Source organism: Acanthaster planci, linkage group LG08, assembly GCF_054643075.1.
Source record: "Acanthaster planci isolate LZ-2023a linkage group LG08, COTS_SCS, whole genome shotgun sequence".
Classification (NCBI taxonomy): Eukaryota; Metazoa; Echinodermata; class Asteroidea; order Valvatida; family Acanthasteridae; genus Acanthaster; species Acanthaster planci.
In genome coordinates this window covers 20,197,352-20,216,159 of record NC_141784.1, presented here as the reverse complement: position 1 = coordinate 20,216,159, position 18,808 = coordinate 20,197,352, and the positions used below count along the sequence as shown (strand labels likewise).

General features: G+C 41.2%; 1 protein-coding gene across 13 annotated transcripts in view; it reads right to left on the bottom strand.

Annotated features, from left to right (window-relative positions):
- Window positions 1-18,808, bottom strand: part of LOC110975581 (uncharacterized) — a 36,703-nt gene that overhangs the window by 7,553 nt on the left and 10,342 nt on the right. The window contains exons 1-8 of one of the 13 annotated variants that reach the window (XM_087140168.1): window positions 12,323-12,375; window positions 9,886-9,923; window positions 8,974-9,010; window positions 4,623-4,653; window positions 2,415-2,482; window positions 1,830-1,916; window positions 1,108-1,251; window positions 181-317 (exon numbers count right to left, since the gene is read on the bottom strand). In XM_087140168.1, the coding sequence (XP_086996294.1) occupies window positions 181-317; window positions 1,108-1,251; window positions 1,830-1,916; window positions 2,415-2,435 (389 nt within the window). In that variant the 5' untranslated portion in view covers window positions 2,436-2,482; window positions 4,623-4,653; window positions 8,974-9,010; window positions 9,886-9,923; window positions 12,323-12,375. The other 12 variants (XM_022228206.2, XM_022228181.2, XM_087140166.1 and 9 more) reach the window with 12 other exon arrangements.

The following is an 18,808-nucleotide window of genomic DNA, read 5'->3' as shown; positions in this document are numbered from 1 at the left end:
TAAAGGCCTATGACTATGATTTCTACCCTGCTGCTAAACCAAATCTAGAAACAGGAATATTTGCATAGTTCTTTGAGTATGTTTTATGAGTTGTTTTGACTTATTTCTTGTTTATCACAGGAAATAAATAGGAATTGCTGCAACGATGTACAAAAATACAGGTTTCCTTTCATCAAGTACCTTTTTTCTACAGGCTGAGCTCTCTGCTGGGCCATTTCATGCAGCTTCTTCAACTCTTTCTGCCGCTTCTTTTCTTCCTTCTTCATCTTTGAGCCAACAGTTCGGCCAAACTCACGGGCCTTCAAATCCTTCAAGCGCTACATTTTACAAAAGTTAAAAACAAAATCCTCTCTGATAAGCATCGTAGATTGGGTGAGGTAAGTCGAGCTATTTGAGAAGGTTCCCTTAAAAAAAGAGAGTGCATTCTTTAAACTTATGGGTGAGGGTAATTACATGTTATGTGTATCAGTGGGCGTACGTGCACTTGTAGTACTTTTGTACAAATGTGACAAGACTCCTATTCCGAGTTGGTGGAAATTCTAATGACCACTTATGTGTATGAAGGTGACTGTATTAATGCTAACAGGGCCATTTCCTTTGATTTTAATGTGATTTCACTCAAGGCCCTAGGGTTCATGGATATAATTCTTCTGCCATCTCTGATGAATTGGCATGGCAACCCTACCTGAATGATGGTGGATGCATGAGTTTGTCTTACTCCCTGTTTTGTGATGGTGGTGGTCTTGTGAGTTGATGTCATTCCCGATCTGTTTGTGATGGCAGTTGACTAGTTTTGCATGCTGATACAAGTCCCTACCTGTTTGTGATGGTGATCATGAGTTGATACGATTCCCAACTGTTTGTGATGGTGATCATACGAGTTGATGTGATTCCCTACCTGTTTGTGATGGTGATTATATGAGTTGATATGATTCCCTACCTGTTTGTGATGGTGATCATATGAGTTGATACGATTCCCTACCTGTTTGTGATGGTGATCATATGAGTTGAACAATTCCCTACCTGTTTGTGATGGTGATTATATGAGTTGATATGATTCCCTACCTGTTTGTGATGGTGATCATATGAGTTGATACGATTCCCTACCTGTTTGTGATGGTGATCATACGAGTTGATATGGTTCTCATATTCGGTGTGCTTCTTGTACTGCTTGTTGCACAGCTCACAATAGTAACTGGCTTTCATCTCCGACAAAGCGTCATCCTTAGCTTTCTCCTTTTCTGCGTTCTCCTGAAAAGACAACCATCTCCTTGGTTTGTACATGCCCTGACAGCTTCCTTTGAGCCCAAAGTTGAAACCCTTGTTTAATAACAACACATCAATGACATCTGAAACTAAGACAGTTATTTATAGAGTGCTGAAGTGGGATGTCACTTTGAACATGAAAGTGTAGTGCATATGAATTGACTATGCACACGTGTTGGTTCACACGCCGGTTCTTGCTCTTTCACACATTGGTGTGCGTGGCGTACTCACTATGGTACCCCGACGTGAAAAGGCTGCATCAACGAAGAAACAAAACTGGGAGGGGGGGTTCCCATGAGCATTCTCTGGGAGGAGGGCTTGCACCTACATTCCAACTGCACAGGACAACACAGAAGTTAATATTTCTTTCAACCCGACGCAACATCACCTCACTGTGACTTGCGACTGGCAAACATTTAGGCAAATCACAACACCCTATCAAACAAATATGCACTTCAAGCAGGTGTGCCTCCTGCATGCGAGTAGGGTACCATCACAGTTATGGCCTCCTGACTCTAAACTCTGATTGCTGGATAAGACTACACACTCTATAGCAATCCCACCTTGTATTTTTGACGGAGTTCTTCAGTGTCCTCTTTCTCCACCTCCATCTTGCGTCTGTGCACAGTGACCTCCTCTGCCTGCTCCAGCTGTAAATGCGGAATCATAACAAGGCTTGAGATATCTCAGAAATGAGGGGACAGTTTCGAACAATAATGGAAGCATTATTAATGTATAGAATTAGATTCCGTATCAGCTTCACTAGGTATGTTTGATTCGTCTGATTTCTGTGACGACATATTACCCTGTGCCCTATGTTTGCTCTGTGTATCAGTATGTGAAAAGCTTTCATCCGTGTCCTTTAGTCCTGGTGAAACTTCACCAATTTTCAGGGGAAATCCGGTTTAGATGTAGCTCTCTGCATTGAGAGATCGGAGTCCTTGGTCCCCATTGCCATGATTGCAGCTGGTACATGATGTAAGGAGTACCCATACAATCTCTTTCAGGCATAGATGTTCTTCAACCACAGTAACTCTCGGGTGATTTTTTTCCTTTTAAATCTTCTCCCAACTGAACAGACATTCCAAGGCTCAATCCCAGAAGCTAAACCAACACAATGAAACAAAGGAACGAAGCGAATGTCTCACCTCCATCTCCATGCGCCCCATTCCCAAGCCATCTGACTTGATGATGATGGGCAACGGCTCGGTGCAACCTGAGGACCAAAAGCAACCAGCAAACCAGAGACAGAGATAAAAATCAAGCCAGAACCTCAACCCACCCGAGAAAAGAAAGAAAAAAAAAAAAATGAGTCAGCCATGCCAAACAAGCCGGTAGGTCTCCCGACCCCCCAAAACTACTCTGGATCTGCAACCACGCTACTGTTAGGAATGGCAGGAAAAAAAAAGGTATTAAACAGTATTGTCAAATGACTGCATATATTTTTAGAGGAAAGGGAAAAACTGATGAGATGTTACTACTTATCTGAAACCCTTGGTACAAAGAGAAGCTGAGGAATTTTTAAATTGGTTTTAGTAGAGCAACACAAATGTCTCCATAAGACAGTACCTACATGCTGTCTCATCAGTACAGCACAACTGTATGCAACTTTCTTCATCATTTGTGTGATCTCAAGTTTTGTGAGTGAGTTCACTTCGAAGTCACAGTGTTCTGGTCCGTTAGATCTTTGCGACGTGTAGGAGATAGAAAATGGGCGCAGTTTGTTCCATGCCATGTCATAAATGACACCATTCAGAAGACAATAATGCTGTACTGAATGACAGGATGATACAATTATTTTTAAAAAAAAAACATTTTGCAATCCTCTGTTTGTTTGAAGTGCTGCTTGTGGGGTAGGTGACAAAACTGTTTGCCACAAGAGGTGCTACAACCTTGACTGATGTTATCTGCTTTATCCAACAACCAATGCCAGTCACAAAGATCAAACCTCAAGACACTGGATCTAAAAAAACAGGAATTGAAATGATTTGCCACTTGACGGAATGGTTGAATCATATTCCATGAACTGTGATTTCCTAGGGATATTTTTTTTCACATCTTGACTGGAGTTGACAATGAGGAACACAGTACAACACGGGATCATGTTGCGCTGTGATACACGGTAAATTCCATTCTAACCTCTTTGCCAGAGTTGCAGAGTGCTTCTGTAAATCCTCCCGCACTCCAGATGTGAAACAAGAGCGGACAAGCATTGCCAACATGATGGCATCTGAATGACATTTGGCTGTACCAGCAGACTCAACCAAATCTTAGTCTGTATTCCTAAATGGAATATACTCTATATATGTTTGTTTAGAATACGATTCACCATTGTGCGCTGGCTACGGTTACACGTAGGTTATGAATATGTTCCAGTCATATTTGGCTTCCAAATGTGAATCCAACTCCCATGTAAGTTTCATCTCTAACCACGGAGAAACTGATTTTATGAGGCAGCTAACACTATGCTATGCCATGGACTAGATCTTTTTGCACATGGCTTGGTGTTGAAAGAAGCCCAACGTGACTAGAACAAATCCCCACCTTTTTGTAAAGCGTTTGGGCACTTGGAGGAATTTACAGCTACAAGGAATGCCTTTTTGAGTGCATTTCGCTACCACAGTGGTGACTACTGTATGTGAACTGCCAAGCTTTTTAAAAACAACAAGAAGGTTCAAAGCATGCACACAACACCAAAACCATGTCTGTCTGAATCAACGCGTATCCTTATGATGGAAACAAATCATTCCTGCGTCAACACACGACTGATCTCTTGTGCTTCTTTCCATTCAACACTGGAAACTTCATACCAGACAAACATGTGGATATTTTCAATGCGTCCGAGCGCATCCGAACATTGTGCACCCAGCCAAAATTGGCCACTGATTAATGCATCCTCGGCTGTTTTTCCCCCAAACACACTTTCCTACTGCAGTAACGCATCAAATGGCAAACAGATTTCATCCAGTGTCTCTTGTAAAATTGGGAACCATTGTTTTTTTTAATTTGAAATAAGTACCACTGCATCACATTTTAACCTCCTTTGAAAAGGAACCTTTTTGTAATGCCTTAAAACAGGTACCAAGTTATTACACGGGAACACCACATTGGACAAAAAAAACACAGAAACAGTTGAAATTTAAGCACACTGATTGAACATGAATAGAAATATAAATGCAATTATTCAAGCAGGCTCCCTCATAAAACCTTCAAGCTAGTCTTCAACTGTGAAAAATGTATTTGCTTTGTGTTGGGGGGGGTTGTTTACACTTCATTTTTAAAAAGTTACAAGAGTGCAGAAAAAGAAACAAGGCCAGAACAAATGGTTAAAATGATGATATCTGTGCACTGTTTACCGTGAGTCTAGGTCTCGGAGTGAATGTGTCGCTGTGGAGTACAAGGGAAAAAATTCAGAGAGATCAATATAGGGACAGACTGGTGGGGGGGGTAGGCTGGGGAAGGGATGCTTGTATTGTTTTTTTGGCTCCCTGTTCGCAATAAACCATGCAGGTTTTAGCCAGGACGTCCAAGACACACGCACACAATTAATGACATTTTGACGGCTTTGACCTGGTGCCTATCAGCACTGAGCGGTCGTGATAACCTGCTCGACCTGAGTTTATGTTTCGTCTGTTTGTTATTATACATTCTTGGTTTCAGAGCAACTTCAGAAATGCTTTGACAGATCATCGCATTGATTCAGTTGATGACAGAAGCAATATCTTCTCCATCTCTTTCTCTTTTGAAAGTTTTTGTCGTTTTCAATTCTTCTCTCATACATGTTCAATGCTATTTTACCTCATTTCTGAACATCGAAACCCCTCACCGCAGGATAACTTAAATCTGGCAAACTTTAATTCTTTTTTTTTTTCCCCAACCAATTCTAGATGAAAAGCCATGTTGACAGCAGTTCACAAAATGTGTAGTTATTTAACAATAGTTCTTAATCTTTTTTGCTTCTCTCCACAAATATGTTAGTGTAATGTGCATATTTATAACGTGCATCCACAGGATTTCTTGGCCAGAAAGCGCACTACAGGTAAAGTGCAAGTGGTGTAAACAGTCCAATGCCAACTCCAAGTCAGTGCATGTTTGTACTGGGGAAAAAAAGCACCTGACTATTTAGGATGATTTACTGCCTTTGGCGGCAGCTACCCAAAAAATTCCTATTTTGAAAGGTTAAAATACATTTTGTGCAACTTCCCAAACCTTTGCACATGAACCACTATAAACGTGAATGCTACCATGATTTTCATTTCAAGAATTGACACGTGTTCGATGACAAAGATATTTCAGAAGCAAAGAAAAATACATGTACACGTACAAGGACGGGAGAAGTAACCACCTGTACAACTTCTTTATCCTCCCCCGTTAAGGTCTACTTACCACAGAAGCAAACTTTACATAAACATGCCTTCAAAAAACTAAAAGAGCTGGGCATACTCTAACATGCAAAAGGTTGTTTTAGGTAATGAATGCACAGAAAAATGTGCAGAGAAGTGCAGTCCACACGTTCACACCTACTCATTCCACAGTTGTGGGGACAAACGCACGACATTTCACCTGTTTTGTGGGGACCAAAAACCTTACAGGGACAGAGGAATGTTCCCACAACTCGGTCCTAATGTGCCGACAAAAGAAACTGTCTTTAATAGCCCGGTGAAGGCCCACCCACGGATGTGGACTGCACTGCAAACAATGTCACTGACTCCAAATTGGTCTCAATATTTGACACCATAGCGAATATGCCCAGCCGGGGGTCAGTGAGTAGAAAGCCCATGACCCAGCACATAACTATACAATACATTGCTGTTGTCCTCTGAGAGTATTGCAACTGCAAACAAGCTAGTGAATACCAGTGTCATTTTCAAACAAGCACCATCAACTCTGCCGTGCAGTTTGAACAAAGAAGCATGTGTCAGTACACAGTAGCACGTTTTTTTTTAATAGAAAACTCCATGTTGGGAGGGAGGAGGGAAATATGGATGCAAAACAATGCCACTGATGGTAAAAAAAAAACCAGTTCTGATTTTAGGCAGGGTCTGGCATTGTGGTCTGCTCCTCCTGGTGAGTTCATGACCGAACTACATGACACAAATGATAGATGTGACAAAAAGGAAAGAAGGAACAGAGAGTGGCAAAGTTGACAGACTGAAAGACATCACACATTCAACCAACACGGACTTCAAGCGTCATCTGCTGATCAATTAACGGCAGCGGTATAACTTGGGTTTTGTGTTTATGAGGCGCGAAGTTACACTTCAGATAACTCCCAAGGAAACCTTTCTGTCGTCCAGTTTTTTGGTTCTTGTTTTTTTTCAATCCAATCTCGGAGTAGAGATGAGCGAGGCAGACGCACTGGCCTTCTGATGACCATGCACATTCCATTTCGCCTCTAAAGACCAAAGTTGCACCGCTGCGTAGTAGAATGAATCTGACCGCTGCGTGTTAGGGTGCCATGGGTGTGAGCGTGAACTGTTAAAAGGTCTAGAGGCATTTCCGTCAACTACGCGATACCAATGGTCCTCATTCCCTTGAAAGATCTATGTGTACACTATCATAAAAACGACTGTCGTATTTCAAGATCAATCATAAAAACGTCAAAGCACGACAAATGAACACAAAGAAGCATCCACACCTTGGGAGAACAAAGACACTACACATGTAAATGTTTGGGGTTTTCTATTATAAAGAGGTGATTTCAGAAGCTGAAGGGGATATGGGTTAGTGAATGTCTGCCGAGAATTATTGGAGGAATTTGAAAAAAAAAACAAGCCTGGAGAATACAATCAACAAAATGTAGAATTTCAGGTTTGACACGCAATGAGGGAGAAAAAAAATACCTCAGCAGTACAACCTTATCAGAGAACTGGATGTCAATGTCTCATGCATGATAGGGTGGGGGTACGCTGCCTAACTCGTTACAAGAACAGTGGCAAAAGTTCCCTGCATCACATTTCACAAAGTCCACGTGTACAGTGCACCGCACTGCTCCATTTTTAATAATCCATTCTGTTCTATCTCTTAATACAAGTAACGGCACATTTTGACGGCTGTACAGTAGGCAAACAATTTTTCCTTAAATGATGGTATCTCATTAATTCTGCAGGACTGGAAATGCAACGGAAATGAAATGCGGCAACCCATTTTTCGACCGACCAAATTCAAAAGGGTTGGGCGCGTTTGCAAGTCGCACAGAGGGACATTCAAAACACTGCAACAATGCTGTCTTATCAGAAGTCACCATGTTGTTATGCATGATGCTTCCTTGTTTTACCGGTATTTCAGTCATTCCCAATTCAACCGGGATTCATAAATCCTCTTCAAAAACGTTATGGAATCAGCACCCGGCATGTGCGAAGCAGCCCGACAGCTGTGCTGTCTCTTGTTGGTTTTTTTTTAGTTTACCCTTTTACACCTGCTCATCCATTGTGTTTTGATTGATTGGCAATTTGGGAGACCCATTCAGGGTGAAGTAGCCACAGGCTAAAGAGGCTCATTAGCATAAGGAGAAAATAACAGCTGCACTTTTTTCCACTCAGACTGGGATGGATATATCAAAAGTGTGCGGGAATACATACCAATGCACACTCTACTAGATACCAGGCTGGGCTTCAAAACAGGATAACTGGAGAGTGTAAAATAATGTTCAGAAAAAAAAAAAAAATTTTGAACACAAATGACACTTCCAATATCTAATTTCCGACCAATCATTCAAATAAGCCAGCAGACAAGCCAAAAGGATCTTCCCTTCCCCTCAGAATTTGATCAAGTTTTCAACAGCACACACGTGCACGAGGGTTTCTGATCCCACACGGGAGACCGTCTTTACAACATATTGGTTTTGTTATGTGGGGGGGGGAAAAAAACAGGGCAGCTGCTCTGGGCTTTGAGGAATGTCTCCTAGCAGGAAAATTTTGCCACGGTCCTTCTCACTTCTAAAAACACAAATGATTCAGACTCGATGTACTGGAACACTGCAGATTGATCTTGTACATGAGTACACACCCCCTGACCATGCACTGCCACTAGGGGGCGCTACATCCAAGTGACAGCGACCAATCTGCAGTGAAGTGTATACGGTATGAACATGTAAACCAATTATTACATCAAATTAGTTGACCTCAAATCAGCATAACATTCGTTTTCTCTCAATGCAACTGTTTCAAAAACTGTTAGGAATCAGTTAATCTACATAGCAACAAGCATTACCAAGCAGCAAAAGAGAGTGCAAGATTGACTCACAAAACAGCTATTGAGATTCTAAAAAAAAACTTACTGAATCGGAACGAAAGAACTGAACCAAAACAGTATTCCCAAACTGAACCCCAAACGTGTCCCCTGTCACCTGAACAAATGCCGCTAGCAACAGAAATCACACAAGTATGAAATAGCATCTATGTATATGATTAAGACTTGTGATTGCTACGCGCTCATGCCTTGTTCAAGCTAGTGGGGGGGAAAAAGACAAACCCAGACAGGTTTTGTTCAGATGTATCGAAAACGTCTCCCTCTTTTTTGGTGACATTTCACATTGTCAAACACGAAGAAAAGGACCAAAGAAGTTAAAAAAAAACAAAAATTGATTTCTCCATTACAAAAAAACAGAAACAACCACTTTTTCAACTCGGGCAGAGTGTACTGAGATAGTAATAAAATGTTACATGTTTACAAAGTGCAATGGCAAAGGACTGGTCGGTATGTTACCTCATCTTGAACGAACATTTTGTGCTGATCACGTCGTCTGAAAGTCAAAAGTGTTGTCAGCCAACAGTTAATTGGAAGAAGGGGAAAAAAAACCAAAACCAAAAAAGACAGAGACAGACAGACAATCGAGTTGACGGACAAAACCAGACAAACTTCATACTCCATGCAGAGTGTGCGCATGAGGTTGTCACAGCACAGCCATACGTATGTACTGTCTACAGACAGGATTACCATGCTGGCAAACACTCAGGTTCATCACACACATTCACACATACTGTCAATCAACCAATGACTTGCACCACAGACCTAAATATGCAATACCACGACTGCATTTTACTATGAAATAACCTACAGCTTGCTCAGAACTGGCAGTGACATAAATCAGCATTGGAAATACCTACATTACGTTGATTTCAAATCCTACTTCAAATTGTGCCACAATTTCAAAACATTGTCCTGATTGTCATCTGACACTCTTACAATTGGCAGTCTGTGTTGTGCAAATTGCCAACGCAATAATCACTAAAGTAATTTTGTATGTGAATGAGAGATTTCCAAATGTCATTCCATTTATCCAGGTTTGTATATAACAACCAATATTCTGATTCCCAAACCTACTTATATAATACAGAACTGCATAAATGTGACTTGGAAAAGGAACGAAGAACGTAAACTTCCAACAATCGCAAGAAAATCATGCACAAACTTGCGACGGAATCAAAACCCAACTCAAACAAAGCAGATGTGACTACCAGCAATATAATTCCCACTGAACAAAAAAAAAAAACAAACCCATGTGGTGAAATCTGAATGTGACATTCTCATTCTCGATAAATAAATTAACAAATGAATAGAAAAATAAAGATTCTCTAGAATGGTGAGACAGAATCCCTTTAAAAAAAAAAAAAGTACCTGGAGGAAAGTGGATCTACCAAGCTGGCATGAAGTTACTGTGGGCAATACAAGAAAATGCAGAAACAAACAAAAAAAAAAGTCGTCAAGGATTCGAAGACCTCCCAAAAAAGTGCCTTTAGTCGTAATGGTGAGTTGGGTATACATGTAGCTGTTAGTTGGGCATGCATGCTTTGGCTTCGCAGGAAAGAAGAGCACCGACAAACAAAAAGATGACAGCTGGCAGTGCAAACTGTTTGGTTATAAAAGAAGAGATCGTTACTAATGGGCGCGTGTGATCAGACAAGACGGTGGCAGAAGCGGCAGTTGGGAAATGGAAGGGCAAACAACACCATGACTGGATAATCAATGAAACTACACATACATATGGAGTGAACACAGAAACAGAGGCAACGATTCATGCTGAGATGATGGACTTGTACGGGGTCATGGTGGTTTGTGTTAGGAGATGGCACAGTATTTTAAATTCTGACTTGGATCGTAGCTCACAGACTGAGGAATAGTCAGGACACCCTTAGTCACGTACATACACATGCTCACGTATGTATTGAGAGAAGCAGTGGTACCAGGTGCATGCCAGTCAAATTCAAAACACTGGCAATTTTACAATTCCCAGTGACAGCCACATTTTGTTTTACAAAGTTGATTTGTAAAAGGCCATGACAGTTTTGCCATGGATAAATAGATGTATGTGATCATTTATGAAGTACCAGGGTTACCAAAAAAAAAGGCGGCTCCAAGTTAAAGCTAAGCAGGAAAACAGATAACAGCCAACATGCTCCCAGATGCATGCAGTCTGTGACTGGCTCCCCGTTTATTTTTTCCCTAATCATGTAAAGCAGCAACATCTGAATAGGGATCTGTGCTGTTATAGGCCCAATGCCCAGTCCCCATTTCCTTCAATGTGTTCACCCTTGAGCAAATTTCAGGCACCTTTACAAGGCGTAGCAATTATGGTAATATGAACATGTTCCAGCAAAAATTCAATGCAATTACCAAGGATGCTCAAATCATAGGAAGAAAGAAAGACTTTATCGTATCAATGGCACAGGAGTGGATAGCGAGAATTGAATCCCCGCACAGAAATCTGAGAAACTTCAAGGTTTGCTGCTCCAGACCTTGATTTCATTTCAGGCAACTTGCAAAATGCTGTACAATTTTTTTTTCCCAAAGATCATGAAGCCCCTTAAAAATATGGCACTTAAAAGCCGTGCACTACCTTTCCTGTTTACAGCATTTGGAAATTTGTGAGTACAGTAGTTATTTTGAGTTAAGAGACTGGCAGCAATGGTGTCAGGGTGGTCGGCCAAGAGAACTGACTGAAGAAAAAGAAAAAAAGAAATAAAAATGGGCAGACGGATGGAAATAAAATCTGCAACAAGATGAATGACTGCCTGAGGTTATTACACATACATGTACAGTAGGTTCCAAAAACCCGTCGAACAGTTCTCAGGTGGAAACTTTTCCAAATTTACAGTTTTTTTTCTGAACCATTCTGAAATACAAGGGGACTCTTTGGATGGAACTCTGCCAGACATCAGTTTGTGGGGGAGGTCACAAGCTTGTTAGGACAAATGTGTAGAAAAACAAATCGGATGAATCTAAAGCCGAGTGTCCCAGTGAACAAACTAGCAAACAGTTGGACAAATGGATGAATTGGACTGCAGGGATTAGCCAACAGACAAAGCAGTAATCAACCCCCCCCCTTACAAGTTCAAGCTAAGGCCGTACAGGAATATTCTTTATGAGTCAAGAGATGGGTGTGCACGAAAACAAAAACAATACGTTCTTGTACCACTGCGTACTTCTCATTTCGTGTGGATGACAAGAGGTGTTCATAAAATTATAAAAAGCAGCAGAAAATGGTAGACGTGTGTCTGGAAAATCTGACCCTCTGCCTGCATTAAAAAGCAGTATCACGTTTTTAGGGACTGTGATTCTGAACTCTGTTCTGTGCCTTCTTGTGAGTACTCTTCCTTAGTCTTTTTCACATGTCAGACTTTGAAGTGAAAAACCTTGTAATCAACTACACATTTTAAGGCACCTTTAAGGCTAAGCACCAATAACAGAACGAGTACTCAGTTTTTCCCTCAAGAGATTTTGGAAGTTTCCCTAGTTTTCAGCTCCCCAATTAAAAAAAACTTGCCGGGTGATTGTGGCAAATTATGAGGCTATGAGCAGTGAGCGCGGAAAGAACACTGCAACAGAGCATACAGACGTGGACGACAGGACGTGGGTAGTGACTGATGAGAGAGTGACTGAGTGAGGAAAGCATGCATCATGCAAGACAGGCACGGGATGACGGAAAACAGGAAGGATTGCAACAGCACAGGAGTTAAAACGAAGCTCGTTCAGGCAAATGTTTTTCTACATATATCCATTCAATGACCACGTTATTCTAACTGTTAAAAAAGACAGAACAAAAAAAGTGGCATACGTGAAACGCAAGGATCAAAATAACTCTTATCTCTGGCCATGTTCTGGAGGCAGTGCTAAACCTGTAAGAGAAACGAGGATATCTCGCCATTAGATTACAGTGGGTCTGTTGTAAATGGATCTAAGCGGTGGTACCAAGACAATGCATCCATGCACAGAGTATGAGATATGTGTTTGGGGGTGGAAAAAATGTCAAATGAGAGGGCAAGTTCGGGTGCAAAACCAATGGTGACTAGATGCCAAACTCACGGTGGATTTCAACTTACTATTAACACCAACTACATGTAAAAATGTACAGTTTCATCTGGTCTTTTGTTTGTTACTATTTTTTTAATGTGGGTGATTCACTGGTAATCAAGAGCCTTGTTGGATGACAGACTGTGGTAGCTAGAAGCAAGGAACCGGTTTCCATACCACAGGTGATCTTGGGGCGAGCCTTTCCTTCTCCCCCATATCACAAATTCATTATTCAAATCATACTCCAGCCAAAGTCAAAATCAAATCTGTAGATTCATGTATTCTTTAACTTTGCCTCTACGATGGGTTATACAGTATGACAAACACAGGCCATGAAATGTTACAACTGCAAACATATTTCCTGTAATGTGTACCACCGCATCAAATCAACAGCTGTAGAAGATCGTACACCTTCAGTTTGGGTGTTAGCAACTCAAAACCGGATATCCCAATGGCTGTGGGGTTAAAATGAATTGGCTACAAGACAACTACATGAACTCTGAGCAGAGATCCAAACTGATTGAGGAAAAACAAATGAAGAATTGAGAGCAGCAGCTTTTTAGCAGTTAATATAGCACTTTTTTCCCCACGGCACAGCAAGAAACGTCAGTTGTTACGTATGCACGGTGCACATGTGCAATTGGTGCTCCTCAAGTTCTCCCTTGATATGGTCGGATGAGTGCAACGGTGTGAGATGAGACTTATTCTGTGGCTGCATGTTGGGGGGTTATCAACCACAGACATTTTTTTATAGTACTAGTTAAATGATTTTCCAGTCTGCCGGCCTACCGGATGCTATATTGGTGAAAGTCACATCAACCCATATCCACATTCTTTTACAGTCACTTGGAGAGTACAGAGTTTAGAAAATGGGGACCTACGTGAATGAAATGGCTCAACATTCTGAAGTGCTCAAATGAATTGCCGTACCCTAGAGGGAGCTCCATTTTAATCAATCCGCACACCGTCAAGTAAGTAAACCCTAGAGCAGGTTATTCAAAATCAACAAATAGGGCCAAATTGGAAACAGGAGATTTTGTGCAGTGAGTAGCACGTACAAGAATAGGGATGAGCGCAGATTTTATGGCATGATCTACGAGTATGAGTGTAGGGGGTTGCTCATGTTCCCTGGGAGGAGGAACCGTAGAGCTGGGGTCCTAGCTCTAAGGAAGAGCCTACCGAGGAGTTGTCAGTGATCAGAATGACCGGACGGTAGCTGTTGGTGCTGATGCTCAACAGTGATAGACCAACAGACCCAACACCCGTTAATCATACTTCAGGGATCCAAGATAAAGTAGCCGTGTAGTGAAACATTTATCGATAACAATAAGACGAAACCTCGCAGGTGGAACAACACAGTGAAATAAGAACCACAGTGGTCACAGCTTTGCATGCATCAGAAAAAAAAATTATAAAATCTTAAGCAAAAGGGAATTTTCTTCGCCCTCTTTTTACACGAGGATTAAAAGGGCCACTTTTGACAACCAAGACCTATTAACTTGAAACTGAGGTCTCAAAATGAACACAATACAGGAATGCCACTTTTCCAAACACTGAAATAAAAATGGGATGCATAAAAAAAGGATGCAGTGACCCATAGAGCTTAACAAGGTGACTGCAACATCAATGTGTAGGCTTGACAAACACAGCCAGCCTTGAAATAAAGTTACTGGTATTAACTGGAAGGTCATTACCAAATGACCGATGACAGTTCATGGACAGGAAGTATGCTTAAAACAAACAAGTCAAATGAATTTGTGACTCCTGAGAATTTCAATCACTGAGGGCACCAGATGTGGGAAAGCAAACCTCCCCCCCCCCAAAAAAAGTAAACACTTTTAGGAGATCTGCGAGATTAAATCATTGTTGAGGTTCCATCCTGTCAGCTGTGGCCAGGTTAATTAAGGATAGCCCAAGGACGCGATGACGGAAGATGCGGGGGAGATTGATGAATTTTCTTCCCCTCTCTTCTTACCAGCTCAGTGAGATGGGAAGCGGAGATTGGGAAAAGGCACATGGCGCTGGCAAGTTAGTGACTAGGCGATTGAAAAAAAAAAAATGGAGAAGCGTAGCGAAGAGAAGTCCCGTGAGGCATGGGAAAAGTGGAGGGGATGCGGGAGATGATTTCAGTCAAAGACGGACAAGGTTTTTTGCCAAAATTTAGTGGACTGGGCATCCACTGCTTGTTAAGTTTCACAACATGTGGCAAGGATTACAGACCAGCTTTTTTCTGGTACGCAAGACACACACAACAAATGTGGATTACATGTACAAACATGCACTGTATGTGACCCTGAATTACGGGTGAAGTTTCCATCCACTGGTGACAAGCCAAAAACGGAAAAAGAAGAAATGAAAAAAAAAATGAAATGGTACTATTCAATGTTCCATAGCTGTTCGTGTTCTGTTAACCCTCATCACATCCAAAGTAATGAAACAGGTTTTTTTGTTGCTGTAAGGATGGAAACAAGCACAAAGACCAAACGTGCAATTATGAACGCACTTCCGACACCAGACAATGTGTTAGTCAACTGTATCTTTACTGCTAAATGACAAGCTCCATTACAATGAATGCTGTGTGTACACCGGAACATAGGCGCAACTGAGGTTTACAGGAACGCTTTCACCAAAGAGTCCAACTTTCTTTTTTTTTCCTGAAAGTAAGCCGTTAGACAAGCGGTTAGAGGAAGCAGGGAAATTGTTCACAGTACCGGTAGGTATGCAGAGATGAACGTACACGTTGAGCATGGGTATCCCTTCATGACTCAGTGATTAACTTTTGTGTGTGGTCTTTCAAGCATCGGAATGCAAGACTTTGCAGTACACCGTAGCCACCACTGAGGTTCTGAGTACCTGGGATAGCCCAAAGGAGCTTCTGTGATGTATATGTACAACAGGGTTTGGAACAAAGCCTGAACGGTTAGCAAATATTTCTGTCATCTGACTTCTTTTGATAGTTTTCTGCGATCACATTTTAAGCCCAAATTATCTGATGTGCTTCATATATGCGTACTAGTGCGAGTAATTAGTAAAAAGTTGATTAGCTTTAGTTTTAATCAATTAATTAATAAACACCTGATGTCTGTGCAGTGCCACAAAAACGGACAAGGCAAGTAGTTCACAGATAAAAACCAGCAATATACCCCATGGGTACTCATCTAGCTGTATCTCAGGGGAAAAACAATTAAGTAACTGCCTAACGAAATAAGCAGTGTGCAAAAGCATGCCAGCCAAGATGCCATACAGCAAAAAATGGTGTTTTAAAGCAGAAAGAGAGAAAAAAATTGCATGCGGGGGGAAAAACAGGACAAAAGCCAGACCCGACCACGGTCAATATCGATGCCCCCCAACACAAACAAAACCATAAATCTATCGGAAAAACATACAGAAGGCTCCAAATTAATGTTCCACTACTGGCTGCCCTGGTTTCGGATTTCAGCCACTCGCACACATGATGGAAACTGTGCAATCTGGTGAAAGACCTCACGCCACGGATTGATCCGTGCAATCTGCTGGGTTTTTAGTCTGATTAAGCACCTAGCCACACATACTCCATCTAGCTCTACTGGCAGCTGTGCAGTTTTTTAATGTCCCGTCCACTTAAACATTCCTACCACATCAGGCTGTTTTCTATAATGCACACAACGCCAACAGAACAAGACATTTTCTGTGACTCGAAATTGTGACATCAATGCAGACCCCAGCAAAGATTTGGAGTGGTGCGTATCGTACAGTTATTTTTAACTTCAAATTGGTAATGCCAATGGAATCAGGATTTGTTTTGTTTTTTTTAATCAAATGTTGAAGGGAGTGCTTTTGAAAATCTCAGGCAAGGGAACTGGAAGAAACTTTGATTTTTTTTTTATATTACCAGAAGGGCTTTTATTTCCTGCTGAAAATTTCTAAATTTAAGAAATAATAGGGCTCTCACCAATCCCAGTCTTCCTTCTGAAACAAGATCTTTAAAATCAAACCAACAAAATATGACACCTGATCCCAGATTATTCAAATCCAATGCAAAGAAAATGTAACTGTGTTCCAAACGCAAGAAAGCTTTCAAAGAATTCGAGAGTCCAATTACACTGTATAAACCAGCTTCAATTTGAAATGACCAAAGCACACGTGCAAATACAGTACAGGCAGAATATGTACATGTATGTGGATGTGTATGAGACACCTTGAATAATGTTAGTAATGAAACACGTGGCAATCTCTCCGATTTTTTTTTTAGTAAATCCTGCCACAAAAAAAAAAGAAATGAAAAAAGAAACCAGGACATGCCTCACAAGTCACAGTCACACTAAAACAAGCACTGAGACACAAACAATCAAAACTCTATTAAAAAAAGAAAGAAAGAAATGCATTTGTGAGATGCCTACTGTGAGTTGATCAAAATGCTAAACGAGGAATTAATGCAGGGGGTTTGGAAAAGACATGGAAAAAGCAAAAAAAGGTGGCGTGTTACACATAAAAAAGCGGTTGGTTGGTTGGTTTCTCTTTCTAATAATGTTGGCATAGATTATTATATATTGGTGTAACCTTTAGGCCTACGGACCTAGCCCTCAGGGCTGGGAGGGAATCGAGGCACGTACAGCTAGCTGCAACGGAAAAATAAAATGAAAGAAACACACAACTGGGGTTTAAATGTTTTTTTTTTTTTAGGTGGGTGGTAATGATACACTTGTTAGGTCTGTTGAGTGTACTCGGTCCTTTTACACTGTACATTGTCCTTCTGATAGTCAACTCCCATACCTCACATCAGCAAGTGTACTGGTCACTGCATACACGTACAAGCAGAGCCCATACAACATGGTTTCCACTGGTACTACTTAAAATGGTACCGGTAACAATGTAAAGCAAGAGCTGGGAATCTGGCTACACATACATAGGTTAAGAATCAATGTAGGTTAAAAATTAACGAATATACCAGTAGCTTCAGTGAGAGCTGAGTCACCTTTACGCAGTGCAACCTTCTAAGGCTCACTTGTACTACATACGCCTATTTACAACTGCAGCGTACCGCGTATAAACATGTACATGTACGTCAAATTTTGGACGAAAGACACTTCGGTTGACATGTACATGAACATTGTACATGTACCAGTACAGTTTTCAGACAATTTTACAGTTTGTCCATGAATGCGATCCATTTTCTATACAGCATGCAGGATCCAAAAGTCATACACTGTGCGCGTTGCTACATGTAATTGCAGGCAGTAATGACTGCAGATATAAATATTAAATGTCATTCCAACCAGTACACATACTCGCTGTGCACTGGTATCAATTCGTGCATAACGACAGCCAAAACCAGGCTTTCTCTTTTCTGTTATTTTTTTTTTTCAGGCACTTTGCGGAAGATTGGCGTGGTTGTCCTAAGTGTCTTGGTAAACTGACCGGGATGATTAATGAGAGTAAACAGCTAGGAGCTGCCACTTCCTATTTCTTCAACCCACACGTTTACATCCATTCCATTCGCTGACAATTCACTTTGAACAAGTCAGCATTAGCCTTCAAACTAGACGTGCCAGTGGTCAGCCAATAACAGCACACAGATATATGAGAAAATAACCATTTGAATTTACTTCCCACATTATGCATGCACGGTCAGCAGTACACGTACATGTACACATAAACTGGCGTCAGGGTTGGGCTAGACCCACATTGTACATGTGCATACTGTCCATGTGTACCTTTATATAAGGTTATTTCTATATTTTTCTCCGAGCTTCTAGGCCAGAAATTATAATTCCTACCAACCTCACTTCCACCAACCAAAACTGAAATACATGCAGAGACATGCAATGTTTACCAATCAAGGCGCACACTGGTAAGTCGGGCAATCAGGACACAAGCATACACGCACACATTAATGTACATGCATGGGCAGGGGAAACCACTGGAAATCATCCTACATGTACAATACGACACAAAAACCTGTCAGTGCTAATAATGTGCAGTTGTACGCAGTACATGTATCGTGCATGGTGCTGGGACATGCATTCCTATACATGAACAATTGTAATTGGGTAATGCAGTCATTTTACAAAAACCATCGGAGAGCAATGCATTGCCACGTACATGTACACTGTACATGTATCCATGCATATGTTCAATGTACAGTACGTGCACACATATACATGTACATGCATGTACATGTACAGCCCTGTACATGTACATGTATATGAGCATTTCATTCCAAACAAATGTACATTTCATCAGTCCTTTTGCAATGCAGAGAGATGCAGGT